General features: G+C 39.3%; 1 protein-coding gene across 3 annotated transcripts in view; it reads left to right on the forward strand.

The window, feature by feature from the left end:
• The window catches only part of LOC139939293 (transcription factor Sp9-like), a 77,090-nt gene extending 63,222 nt beyond the window's left edge, over nucleotides 1-13,868 (forward strand). For 2 of the 3 annotated variants that reach the window (XM_071935054.1, XM_071935052.1), the window contains exon 2: nucleotides 8,201-13,868. In XM_071935054.1, the coding sequence (XP_071791155.1) occupies nucleotides 8,234-9,616 (1,383 nt within the window). In that variant the 5' untranslated portion in view covers nucleotides 8,201-8,233 and the 3' untranslated portion in view covers nucleotides 9,617-13,868. Of the gene's footprint in view, nucleotides 1-7,616; nucleotides 7,723-8,200 lie in introns of those variants that run through there. The other variant, XM_071935053.1, reaches the window with a different exon arrangement.
• The last annotated feature ends 1,147 nt before the right edge of the window (nucleotides 13,869-15,015 follow it).

Raw genomic sequence — 15,015 nt, forward strand, 5'->3', positions numbered from 1 at the left:
AATGTGAAAGTTTGTGTCTAGTGCAAATTGTCACAGTTTAACCAGCAACATATTTTAAAGCAATATTTTAGTAACGAGCTGCTAGAAATCAAGTCACTCATTCAAGATAAGAAAATGAACATAGCTCATTTTTAGTTGTGGCTTTTTTTCAAGAAGACGCCATTCGTTTCCAGAATTCAACCCGAGTATTACACACCCTATCTGTATAAAGCCAGGGCCAGTCATCTTGAAGTTCTACATCGATAAACAAGGTCCGTGCAGCTAATCTTCTGTAAAACCCAATACTTCTCCGTAAAACCCCGCCGTGTAAAACAAGACGAGTTGGGCTGCCGGAACCATCATCCTAGCTCGGAGCGGTTACAAAAGGGTGAAAAGAGCTTCGGAACTCGCCCTTCTCATCATCTAGCAGGCTATACTCCCCTGCGCCCGCTGGTTCCCAATCCTAGAGAGACCATAGATCCGTAGATACGATTATTCCCTAAACCCGAGTTTTCTTAGGCCGGCGGGGATGTAGCTGCTCACAGAATCTTTTGATGTTTGACTTAGAAAACAAACCGTTAAAGCAACTGCAATTTTTTTTTTCAGTCTCTGTCTTGTCACAAATCTTGTACCAGGACATGTGGTGAAACGTCTACAGAAAAGAATAGGCAGAAACTGTCAATCAAAGAAGATCACTGTGATCTTCTTGACTACCTTGCATGAGCGACCCCCCCCCCCCCCCACCACTATGGGGAATCTCTCGCTTGACCGTACTAGATGAGAAGTCACGAGATTTGACGATTTGCGTTGGGTATCGGCTGACTGATCTATCGATGTCGCGGCTGTGATATCGTCATCGACTCAGGGTTCCATAATTGAATTACGCTCAAGTTATGATTTAGGCGAGCGATGTCATGATAGGGGTTGTGTTACGAACTGTGCTTTTTGACACGTCAAACGAAAACGAGAATACGATTTTGACGACAGTTTGAGTTAACTCGAATAGTTGTAAACAATCGAATATCAGTACCATTGTTTTTTTTCAATTGTGTGTTTATTTGAACATCAAAAACCGGGAAAAGGAATATTTGTTTAAAAACAATTGCCATACCCGTCCATTACATATACAGAAAATAATTGTAAAAACAAAAAATAAGTAAAAAAAGTGTCACATAGTATTTGATGTTAGACATATTCAACTTTTAGCAGGTATTTTTTTTTACAAAGACCAAATATATGGTTTACCATTTTGATTGGCGAGTAAGAGAAACAAAAAGCACAAATTCGAGCGAAGTCTATTTTTGTTTTTAATTTTTCTTAGAATGAGCAACTTAATATCATTTTCTTCTTCATAAAATGACGGCTTCTAAAAAGGCAAGCGTTCATTGCTACGCACTCGACATGTTGCATTTAATAATCTAGCAATTCAACACCATCAATTCCATGTGCCAGGAATGATTTACCAAGCCCTACCTGACGTGTAATTACCTCCGATCCTTTATAAACCACTTAGAACACTCCATCCATCTTAAAACCCTACCCGACCAAGCCGTAGTAATTATACATTATTTTCCCGCGGTAGCACCGTATAACGATTAGCTTTTTCTACTCGAGCGGGTCGCCGTAGTTGGGCGGTGGGGCCAGGATGACCATTTGACGGTATGCACCTTTACGGAAGTAGCGCTCGAATGGTCGGCTTTACGCCCATTGTCAACGTTTAACACAAGGCCGTCATGGGCTGTCGATACCCTAGAATTTGCCTCTGTCAAACAAAGCGAATCTGTAACGTTTGCGAATTGCAATTAATAATACTTAACAGATTAAATAACTTGTAATACATTTCTAAAGGGCATTTTGTTATCAAACGGATTAATTGACTAAATTAATTAATTTATCTAATTTATCACCGACTGACAAACCCGACGTTTTATTGCGTGTGAAATTTGCACGTCACTTGTATGACCGCTGGTAGTCCTATCTCGTTTGAAGATTCTCCTTAATTTCTTCTCTAGTGTTTGACTGTACCTTCCCATTTTCTTCCTTTATTTGTCATTTTGAATTCAAAACAAACATTTTGTTAAGAACATTCTGGATGGGAATTTGAAGTTTGCTTAAAATGGACTAGTCTTCATAGACTGATTTGGTTGCATTTGGGGTGTAAACGCCTATTTTGAAGATGCACTTTGAAACAAACCAGTGGCTCAGTTTCGTTAGTTGTGCTTGCTCTGATTAGTGCGCCAAGTCTCCTTGTTAATAGTGTTGCGATTTTAGTTGTGTGACTCTAATAAAAACAATAGTAGGGTTGGGATGTCAGTGTGACATCTTCTGGTCATTAACCTATCATTCCTGCACCATTCACGAAGGCCCTTTCTCTATGAGGTTCCCCCCTGCTATAGCCCGTCCTATAATATTGACGTACTTTGAGTCCAATATAACTTTTTGTATTGGCTTCAACCCTACTCGTCTTCACTCGTGCATTATTCCACATTGAGTGTAGTGGTTCGTGCAGTTTGACAGAGGGGAAGATAAATAATACAGACTTCATGGAGGGGTGAACTTGGATGACAGGCCGGCCGGACTTCGTCTCTTTGCTCCCTCTGTTTCTAACTCTTTCCTCCGTCTTCAACACTCCCGTTGACTCTTGTAAAGTAAACCGGGGTTGCCTAAAGTTATCCCAGCCCCCTCCTTTCCCAATCAAGTGTACATCAAGTACAAACCCAGGGTGGCTAGGAAAGTGGTCAACAGTTTTTTGCCAACGCATAATAAAAAAGAGCAAGTGATGAACATTCAAAACCCGGGCTACGAAAATAGCGGTAAGTGCACTCACTTTCAAGTGCCAACCAAAAGCCGTCGAAGAACCCACCGTTGTTTTCTTGAAGGGCCCGGCGTACGCGGGCAGGAATTGAGCTCCCTGTGATGAATTATGGAAAAATCTGACAAACTGAGTATTTTGACAGTATAATTTGGCGTAGCGGGGCAAGAATTGGCGGGAAGACGGGTTTGGGGTTGTTTTCTTGTAGGAGCGAGCGGAGGTTGACGGAGTGATACGAAATCCATAGAGGGGATATTCAAGAGGTGAGAATAAACACGCTAGTGCATCCGTAATCATTTGAGACTCGTCAAGAAAATGTAATTAACTTCCAATTCACCGCGCTGCATTAAATGGCCTGGTTAAAGTTAAGACAACCTGCCTTTCATTCTGTGGGGTCGATTTTTTGTCTGTTTTTCCTTGTTTGTTTTTCTTTTCTTGGCGGCTACTTTGTAATGCAATTTGAATCAGATTCCAGTCACATGGTCACGAAGTTATTTTCATCGTCTGTTAATCTGTCAGTCCATCAACCCTTTGAATCTGCATGCTTTTTGTTTTTTAATTAATGTAGAAACGGTGGAAATGATTATTTGAATCTTTGTGCCTCACCGACCAGTACTGAGCTTCCATGTTCAGTTTGCAACACTACAGGTGAAGGTGTGCCGACTACACTTTCTAATGGCACCTCTTGCCTCACGCGTTAAAGTGGAAAGGGAAGCATTGATATTTTTTCGGTTTGTCCTTACATTAGTCCGGATGCAAACGTACCAAACGGATTTTCAGTTTGTATGACTGCCATATGGATTTGAACATCACCCCTTTTCCCCGGTAGTAGGAAGCCATACAATGCCCCGCCTCTCCCATTTTCAGCTACAATTTTTACACCATCGCTTTGTGTTTACATTCTCACAACGAAGAACAGTATCTTCATGACGTATTAATGACAATATATTGACATCTTTGTTATCAGTTATCCTAGTCATTTCGGTAGATTGTAATAACTGGGATGTTAAATTAACACCATGGATGATGTCACATTATACATACCAAAACATACACCATAATATGGTAGGGTGTTAAAATAACACCATTGGTGTTGTTTTAACACTCTGTTTGCTATCTATACCACAACACCCGAGGTGCGCTCAACTGAAAGCTCTTTGATTCGACTCTTCAATTTCAAGTAGTGTGCAAGTTTGCTCTTTTGCGTTACGGTATTAAAACACACGACCATTCAATTTATCTGCATTCAAATTCGCAGCAGTTTTATTATTATTGCAGAAACCTCTAGTTTACTAAACTGATAGCCCATCTTACTTTGCTAAACAGAACACCTTATACACGTTTAATAGAATATAATATTATAGTTTAAATTTGAATGCCTCAAAATGAAATCGAATGACAGTTTCAACCGGAGAGGCGAAATCGCTTAAATACAAATGTGTGAAAGTAACAGAGCCTCAGCCTATTTCTTGTGCCGAAAATGACCGGGAAAACCTGTTTCAAGCTTGACAAGACCCCAACGTGTTCATAAGTCATGTTTGCCGTGTGAAAATCTCGAGATGCAAGGCTCGTGTGGGCGAGGTGGGAGGTTAACAGTTCCCCACCTTTTGCTCTGCACGCTGCTGGCCAACAGAGAGAGACCCCCGTCTTGGTAATAACAAACCTTATTCAAACAATGACAATTACATCGTGGTTTTCGTTTCCACTGAGATGTAACAAATGTCAATGTCAGTAAATAACATGGTTCCTCTTTTAACATCATAACGGCATTTGACTCCACAAATTCCATGAAAAGTCAAAACGTTTACAGGACGGGAACGACAGTGTAGGAAGTTTCCGTAGTTACTTGATGGTTTGAGCGGTGAAACATGTTTTTCTTTTTGGAGATCCACCACGTGATCACCACGTGATTACTATTTACTTATGTGCTAATAATTGACTGGATGGAAACAAAACTGTTTGATTTGAATAATACAGGCACTAGTCCTATGGGTTATTTCTGACTAAGAGTTGATACTCTTTAGAAATGTGCAATATTTTAGCTTTGACCCTTTCCAGTGTTTTTTCTCAGCGTGAATTAATCGTTTTTCCTGTCCTGTATTTTTCAATAACAAAAATACACAAACCTTCAACTGCTGTTGTGCCTTATGAGTTAAAACAAGAAGATAAAAACAACGTTTTATCTTTGTTGTGAAAGTGTTTGTACACGTTCTGTGTTGAATTTATTTCGGTTGAGGCAATCGATATAAGCATTTTGATACTTTGGGGTCTCCAAATTATATTTTCTCAACTATATGACAGTATCTCAGACGAAAACATGTCGCTTTGGGTGTTGATCAGTACTCGACTGTTTCGATCAGAACTTTTTCAAGTTCAAACTAATCAGTACTCTTGATACATGTAAAGCTACACAAATCTGCAGTTTGTCTTCAAATTACTGTGGGTTCGAATCCCACAGAGTAATAGTCATGTAGATTGTTCTCACGCAGGGGAAAGTTATGTGGTCGATTTCACAAAGAGTTAGGAATAGTCCTAACTTAGGACTAGTCCTAATATTCAAAAACGTATAGTAGTCCTAAGTTAGGACGAATAACTCATCTTAACTCGAGATAAGACTAGTCCTAACTCTTTGTGAAATCCACCCCTGCATAGTGCTTTACACACATCGGTGTATGGATAAAATCAAATAATAAGTGGAACCTACTAATCCAATAGTTTGAGACTGCTCTATATTCCGACACCTCTATTCCGACATCCCTATGTTCCGAAAATCTTCTCTTGATTTAAACGTAAGGGTTTAGGGTTATGGTTAGGGTTAGAGTTAGGGTAGGGGTGTCGGAACGTGTGTAGCACAACGAAGTGGTCTGGAGTACTCCAATGCGAGAGGGCTTCACCGGGGTGTATTCCTCGTTATACCCTTAAGTTCTTAATGTTGACGAGTGATAACCTCCGTTAAACACAAGAATAAAGCCCAGAAAACTATACCTGAAACCAAGCAATACTTTCCACAAGATCACATTAACTTAGATGAATAATTAAAGTCAGATTACCTCAGACACACTCCGTGCAATAGACGGTATGTGATGACTGGGCTATGCAGGGACTCACCACTACGCGTCAGCGATTTTCTCTGCTCGAAACCCAGTCAGCTTTTCTGGGGGTAGATTTATTATGTCCAACTCTTCTTTGTTAACCCCCTCTGTATTGACACAAACTCAGTGAACACAAAGCATAATCTCACTCTCTGTATATTTACTGAAATTGAATTTACCAAAAGGCGTTTAGATCCAGTTGGGTGAATTTCCACATTACTATTTATTTATATTGCTATTATTAAATTTTGACCAGCTTGGCACTTTAAGTTTCTACTTACTTATAATTCGTTAAAAAACCTGTTTGGATTCTGGCTTTGTTCGACTCCACTGTTATTTTGTACATGACTATTTTATGTGTGTGTTTAAGTACGCATTCCCCCCTCCCTGTAGTTTAAACATTTCCTGATTTTTTTAAAGGAATTCCTTTATTTAATTGATAAGGAAGAACATGTTCCCATTGAAAAGCACTTTGGGATGGGCAATTTAGTTGTACAGAAAAAAGTCCTGATTTGGTTTAAGGTTTCCCTTTTTTTAATTGATTAAGAGAAACAAAATTTCCCAATTGAAAAGCACCACGACAACGGCAATTTTGATGTACATAAAACAAAATTGCGTGTACCATCCATTAAGAAAATCTCCATAACGACGACCGCCAAAGGTGATAAAATGAGCAGCTGCCGCTGGGGGCGCTGTATCTAAAGGCCAAAGCTGCAAACTATTAGCGGTCATTGGCCTTACTAGTTATGACCCCCTCGTGGACAATAATCCGCTGCTGGTTAACCGGGCATTATGACTACACCAGACGGCAGCCTCCAAAATATCCCTCCCTCCCTCCCGCGACTAGTAAATACCAAAACAGGGTAAATCAGAGGCTATTCTTGTTGACAATGGTGGCTGTTCCGATCCACTGAGTCCGTTTGTTCTCTCCCGTCTCTCCCTGTGAACCCATGAAGCTCTGGCGTGCAGAGGAGTCAGCCGAAACATGACCTGAGTTGACTGTGAGCATCCACTCCACAGGATCGATAAACTTTCAGTTTTTGTTCTTCCTGGAATTTTACAGCAATTTAACTTCTTGCTTAAACGATTACCGATTGTCGGTGTGCTTGTGTTCCTGTGTTAAAGGTGTCTGAGATCGATTTAGAAATCCCAGGCGGGTCACTGGGTGACATGACCTGTTTGCTCCAGCGACTCGACAATTACATAATCAAACCATTGGCTAGCACGGATTTAACACGCATTGATTACTAATTTACCCCACCGCATGTTTATGCATTTTTTATTATAAAAAGAAAATGATAATCCAATCCCCCAGACCGTTTTCTTCAATCCCCGCATTCTTCTAAAAATTAATGATTTTTAATCTTTCTCAACTATCAGACGAAACAAAAATGACGTCACATGATGCACTGGCCAATGAAAAGCGCAGATGCGACACCTATGGTTGCCTACGTAGAAAAAAGCAGCATGCATATATTAAGTGCTCTATGCTTCCGTGGGTATAGTGTCACACACTGCTCTATATGGGATATATTGATTAATGTTCACTAGGGCCTTAATCAGTGCAGTGCGGTCACTTTGCTGGCAAGTCATAACCCCGTCTGTCCGTGGCTACACACCGTATGATCAATCCAACTACTGTATAGGGTTAGGGTTCTGGGATGTGGTGGAGGCGTGGATAGCGAGGCACTATCCCGTTATTACGACTCGTGCTGCGGAGGTGAAGTGACCGTGTGGCAACATCCTCTGAGGTCCCGCGCTTCTTCTCTCTAGTCAGCAACGGGACATGATGACAGAAACATCGGCCACAGTCGCCGGCTACTGATGACTGCTTCCTCTGTAGGTTTATTGTCCAATGATGAGAGATTCTGGGGATTTATGTTGCGCCTTGGTTTTTAGGGGATGGCGAGGATCGAAGAAAATATAAAATGAAATAAAAAAAATGCTTCGACTAAGTTCGAAAGACTTGTCTTTGGCATTTTGATGGTGCGCAGTTTTAGAGATGCCGCGGTCCAGGGAATTCTTGTCGGGACTCTTTAAAAAACGGAACCATTCTTGGAATGATGAAAATCAGTTTGAGTTAGGAAGGATGTCAATGGAACCATGTGTCTGGGCACAGCATGGGTTTCGTTTTCTTTTACTTTTTTTTTTTACTTTTTTTTTACTGTTGATTCGATTATAGATTTGCTTGTTGGAGTAACTGTCCATTATTTTGTTGGTATTGAAGGGCGGTTCTACTGGTGCTCATTGGAAAACACACAAAATATTCTTTATTGATTACTGATTATATTTGTTCTTCTCATTTTGTCTTATGTAGGATCAGTCACGTCTTGGAACGACACCCCTGGCCATGCTAGCTGCTACTTGTAATAAGATTGGTACAAAAACCCCGCCCCCGTCCCTCAACGACGTCACCGCACCCAAAGCCAAAGGCTTTCACCCCTTCATCAAGAAGACATCCTCCATGTCAGACCTCCCGACAGCCCTAACCGATTCAAGGATGCCGATTGTGTCAGCTTCATCTAACGGGTTCACCCCTTACAGTATCTCGTCGGCAGTGGCGTTACACAACTCATCTCTGACCAGTTCCACGGCCGCTGCTGCGGCCTACAACGAGATGCTCATGCACGGGAGGACTTCCCTCAAATCCAGCATACCATGGACTTCAACAGATTCCGCATCCCAACCTGCTATCATACACAAACTACATGGGACAACTGCTGATCATTTAATGAATGTATGCCCTGGTATGCCGGTGTGTCCACACCCGTACGACTCGTGGTTAAAGGCGTCTAGTGCGGCAGCTGCAAGTATTGCCCGGGACTCAAACACGGCATCCGCCCTGAGCTGGTGGGAGTTACGTGGAGGGTCGAGTTGGTTGGATCTACACCCTAGCACCGCCGTGGCATTGAGCTCACAGCTACCTAAATACTCGAGCTATGCCGCCGAGTGTGCGGCACTAAACGCGGCACACCCTGTATTCAGTTCCCCTAGTGGTAACCCATTCATGCCGGCACCTCCCCTCTTCAGTCATGACAGTCTAGGATCATTAGTTCCACCAGGCTGTGACCTCATGAGTTTATCGCAGATGCGATCCCCGTTCCTCACACCCAATGGCTTCAGCGGATTGTCGCTGTCGTCTCGAGCAAACAGACGGTACACAGGCCGTGCGACATGTGACTGTCCCAATTGTCAGGAGAATGAGCGACTTGCCGCGGCTGGTCAACCCACACGCAAGAAGAACGTTCATAGTTGTCACATCCCAGGGTGTGGTAAAGTCTACGGGAAGACCTCACACCTCAAGGCCCATCTTAGATGGCACACCGGTGAGCGACCGTTTGTCTGTAACTGGTTGTTCTGCGGGAAGAGATTCACAAGATCGGATGAGTTACAGCGACATCTACGCACACATACTGGTGAGAAACGGTTTGCCTGCCCCACGTGCAACAAGAGATTCATGAGAAGTGATCATCTTAGCAAACATGTTAAAACTCACACTGGTAACACCACTTCCACCAGTAGTAGCACCACCAGTGGTAGCAGTAATACAAATAATAACACTAGCTCTTCGTCATCAAAGAAACCCGTAACGCCTGTAATCAGCGGGAGCGAGTCCGAAAGTTCCCCGTGCGAGCTCGGCAGTGAAGGGAACACATCCCCGGTCCCTCTTAAGAACAGTGTGTCCTCTTCAAGCAGACAGCAACACACAGAGGTAAAGATGATTACATCTTAGACAAAATGAGAAACGCAGATAAAATAAAACATCACCACCTTTTTATATTCACATAAAATCTAGATGTATTCAAAATCTCGTGTGACGCAAAGTCTCGTTAAAATAAAAACCTGAAATGTAGTTTTGTTAATAATGAGTATTCCACAATATTGTAACACGTAAGCATCAAAGGTACTGTACAGCGTCGGTTTATGTACAAGTTTCATCAATTCAAATATCAACGCTGGAAGGCAAGGCCCAATTTAAACCTTTAAAGCAATCTATTTCCGATGCATACTCGATGTTGTTCATTCAACTTATTTATGGCTTGTGACTTGTTTTTTTGGTTCGAATTGAGGTGCCTAACACACAAAGTGTTTTCTTGCAATTGGTGTTCCTTTGGCGAATCAAAGACAATTGGTTTGCGAGTCAGAACCAACAACATTATCATGTGTATAGATTTGAACCCAGTGGACATTATCAAACTCAGTTGTATAAAATATCGTACAAGTGTGGTTACTCTCCAACCAAGGAGAGTCTAAACCAAATCATTTTGAACAATTTGATGGAAAACTTGGTTTCTTCACTTCTAAAGATTCTCTATACGAGGCCAGTTTGACTTCAATAACCAATGCTGTACCTTACCATCAAGCAAGTGTGTATTTTTCTGTCACAATTAACTACAGCAAGTAATTTAAGGACTAATTTGTGTGTGTAAATGACAATGTAAATAGTAACACGGGCTGTATGTTCTAGGCAACAAGTCTACTCCCATTATAAATTCGGACAAAGTCTGAAATGATTTTTCATTTTGATGGAATTTTAAAACTTGCCACTCCTTAAAGTTAATATAATGCCCTCGTTCGCTGTAAGTGAACGCAAAAACCAATCACAACTGTATTGTCTGGTCATTTGAAGCCGAATTTTTTAGAAATAGTAAAATTAAATTATAGGTACGTTTGGTCGTCATTGTTAACAAAAGAAGTAGACATTATCAATATGTTCTGAATTAAGTTTTTGAAAAAGCCAACGTGATACTGCTCTCAAAAACGCTGCGTCGTCCATCTTTATGGTAAATTACGTCAACTTTTTAATGAAAAAAATCAACTGTTTTGATAATTATTTTTACTCTGATTTTTATGGCGAACTATTCAGTATCATCTCAACCTATTATTTATTGGGATATAAAATAAAATACATTAAAAAACGGATCTAATTAAATGTCTTGTGCCCCAAAAGTAAAAATCTACTAAAACCATGGACCAAATCTGGACTCATTAGCAAAGCCAGTACAATTCTCAAACATAATCATTGTTGTTGATACCACTGCGAAGTTTTGACGAATCTAAAAAGATGATAGTTTGTAACAACAAAATATATATAAATAATAATAATAATTGTGGCTTCTTATATAGGGCACATGTCCGTCACACAGTGACGCTCTCGGCGCTGTAACATACAGTATTTCCTGCCAGATGTGGGACTACGTTTGAATAAACCCTAAATAAACATTAAATAAACAAATAAGCAAATAAATAAACAAAGAACAAGTCTGCGTATTCTAATCTCCAGATAAAAAGGTGGACAATTTATACTTGTGAACGTGTGTGTTGGAATATTCTTTAAGTGCAACAATAGATGTAACTTGTACTCGTATTTCTTTCTTTTTGGGTAAAATTTTTGTATAAATAGTAGCTTTATAGGTATCTCTACCTCATCCTAATTTCACGCACCCCAAAAAATATCATTTTTGAGCGATGAAATAGTTCGTATTCACTCCATGATGCAAACGCATACACATTTTGTTTGTCCTATTGTTTGGATTGTTTTAAAGACGTCCGTATTGGTTTTACACAGAAGCAAATCGAGCACTTTTTCGGATCCATTTGGCTAAAAAGCTTTGGTGTCCAAGAATGATCTCAACACATTGCCACTTATTTATAACTTCATCAATGCATTTAATGTTCAATCAAAAATGGTGCGACTCTCATAATCTGTTTCGTAACACATTTGTATTGTACACCTGCCTATTTGTTGCTTTATTTATTTCTTATTGTTAAGCTATATCTCAAATTTTACTAAGTAAAAAGGTTTACGATTATTTGCTGTTATTACATGAGTATTCCACATACGTTTAAATTCAGTATGTCTGAAGTAAACAATAATGTTAATATTTCGTAATTCTGAAACGGCAAACTTTGAATGTCTGCCTCACGTTGTTTTATTCTTGCAACATGGTTAGCAATTTGCAGAAGGGTAAGCCTACTCAAAGTATCGATTGCTCCTTGACCGTTTGATGGAAACAAGCTAAGCTACTCAGTAAATGGTGCTTTATAACAAACTCTTAAATTATCATAGTATCGTTGTTGATTCGTCATATTTCGTTTCCATGTTGCAAGTTTAATGATGCGAGGGACTTACCGAGTTTTGCCGTAAAATGGTGGGTAGTTAGGTGACGCATGGCAAATGCAAGATGTAGAGAGCTATCCAATGACTAATTAGGTACAAACTATTGACACTTAGCTCACATAGCAACAATCTCTTCACAAAGATTCAATCAAGGTTTTGCCTGTACAAAAGGAAAGTTGTTTTCCATCAGAGAGAAATTTGCAAAATAAGTTCATTGATTTTGATTCAAACGGTCTTACAAAAATCTCGTAGGCGTGGTGAGTTCAACTTGTATACTGGACGTCTTTCATTAAGTAAATAGTGTCTAGTTCCCGTAATTGAAAGTTAGTAAGGGAACACACATCACAAAACATACATCGCCAGGCGCCAGTTTCACAGGACTCAAGCGTCGTCATATGAACTTCCATTTTACTTTTTGTAAAATACGCATAAACCGATGTCGAGTCTTATATCACTGAATGGTATAACTTATTGGAAAACAGGGTGAAATTGTATATAAATTTAAAATAAAACAAAATTCTTATAATATATTTCCAATGTGTTAACTGAGTTTGACAACTCTAGAAACTGATCATACTGTGAATGTTGCCCCTCCCGATACACAACGTACACCAAGTACTTTGTAATCAAACTCGGGTGTGACTTTTGGGTGAAGTTCCTTGCACATCATCCACGCCCTCTTGTGTTGAAACAACCGAACATTGTCAACCCCATGGTTAAAATGTTGAGTTGACCAACCGGATAATGTTGTTTGACAGAATATCTTAAAGCCCAACACCAATCGCTCTATAAAATTTACGCTATAAAAAGCAACAAATTATTTTCACTTTCAGGCAAAATGGAATCACTGACCATATTATTGGCGTGAATCCATGTGAGTCCATGCGGCAAATTTCCACAATCCATTGACTCTGCTGAAATGAAGACGTCCTGACTAAATAATGGTTGGTTTGGGTTTGCAGTTCATCACAGTTTCAGGAAAACCAAACAAAGGATTCCTTATACATACTGAGGTGGTTCGGTCATTCTTAATTTTTAATTTTAAAACATGAGTGATTTGGATTTTTAAGGTTGGAAAGATCGCCCCGTTTAAAAACAAGGACAAAATTAATTTCTTTCTTCCGAAGAGTGTCGGATTGTAGTGGTTTGAAATTTGTTACAGACTAAAACATAGGACTTAAATAAAACAAAAACCGAAGCAAATATTTTATTGGGGGCTCCAGCAAACTGCTTGTATCAATTTAGAAGGAAAAACAAACTGTCATATATATTATATTAATTAAGATATATAAATCTCTCTTTAATATAGGAAAGTTAACAGCAATCAAAGACTTGTAATTCTCACTTGGTCCTGTAAAACCCAAAACCAAGGGTGGGTGGGTGAAATAGTCAGGACCCTTTTGATTAAAGGAGATTGGTGTTAGTTTTGCACACGTGGACCACGTTTATGGATGGAGCCCTCGTGTGCAAGGTACACGACTTGTGGAACAACGTATTCAACATCCTTTTTATTATAATGTCTCTTAATATTGTTTTACTTATCACCATATTACTGTTATGTAACTGTATGGGTATTCAACCAATGTCTGTCATTTGCCTTTTTTCTAAATGACGTCACAATAATAGCTTTATTAGATGTGTCTTGTATTTGACTCGCTTACACGTGGTCTTAGAAGACGTTGTAAGCTTTTCATTTCTGTCAACTCTGTCTAAAAGTTTGTTTAAATTTCTGTTTTCCTTTTTTGGTTAAAATTTTATTACTATTATTATTATTATTTTTTAATAATGAGAAATACTATACCAGTGCACATATGATGAGCCTGTCCCCACGGGTCTGTATATATTTAAATGTAAGAGTGTATAATTACCATGACTATAGAGTGTGGGGCTACACTATTAATATAAATGTTCAATAAACTGATTGTCTTATAGTGTACATCTTCTGGTTGTTTGAGTCAGTTTTTATTTGTTGGTGTGTCTCCTCGTTGAAACCGAAGACTACAACAAAAAGGATCTAGGGACGTCTTTGCCTTGCTTTCGTGTACAATGGGGGCAATAGAGAAAAGTCCAAACAATTGGTGAACAAAATAAGTCCTCGGTTTGTGTGATTTCATATTATTCACTTCATTACGGAGACCGAGAAGAAAACAGAAAAGGAAACAAATTTTCACAGGTTTGTAATTTTATGCATATGTTGAGATACACCACTTGTGAAGACTGTAGTCTTTGACAATTACCAATAGTGTCCACTGTCTTTAAAGCTTTATAATCGGTGCGAATAAAATAAGGCTAATGGGGATATAGGTACAACTATTTGCATATCCCATAATATTAATAATTTTAATAATTCTTTAGTACTATTAATTAAAACTTGATTGGACCTGAACCCCCCCCCCCCCCCACTAAACAAAGCAACAAAAAAAGCTACAGCTGATTTCAGTTTTTACAACCGAAATTGAAGACATGCTGTTTACACACTTAAAATTGTTCCTGGTCGCCTATCGTCTTCTCCCGACTCATACAACAAATTAAGCCCAAATGTTCACATTTTTGTTATTTCAAATGAATGTTTACGGTTGATCACACAAAAAATTAACACTTTATGCAATTTCGGTATATTTCAGTGAAGACGTCATACCACCCACAAAATAGTGAATTTGCATGAAACGAGAATATAAATATAATGGTTTAAGAAGAAAAATAAGATGGTAATATTTCAATGCCTTGCATTTCCATGATCTCTTTAAATTTGAGATCAAAATCAGCCAATGAATCAATAAATCAATCAATTTTTCAACCTACAATGCGCCAATCCAAAAGGTCGTTGCTCAAAGAGTATTGTACAGCAAATATATCGGAAAAGGGTAAGTTTTATGTGAAGTTTGGAAGTTGGCTACTGAAGAAAATTGTCTGATGTTCAGAGGAAGATGAATTCATGCTTAAGCAGCTATGGAATTAGGCCCTGGCTCCAATTTCATAGAACTGCTTTAGCATGAAATATTGCTCAACAA

Source organism: Asterias amurensis, chromosome 7, assembly GCF_032118995.1.
Source record: "Asterias amurensis chromosome 7, ASM3211899v1".
Taxonomy (NCBI): Eukaryota; Metazoa; Echinodermata; class Asteroidea; order Forcipulatida; family Asteriidae; genus Asterias; species Asterias amurensis.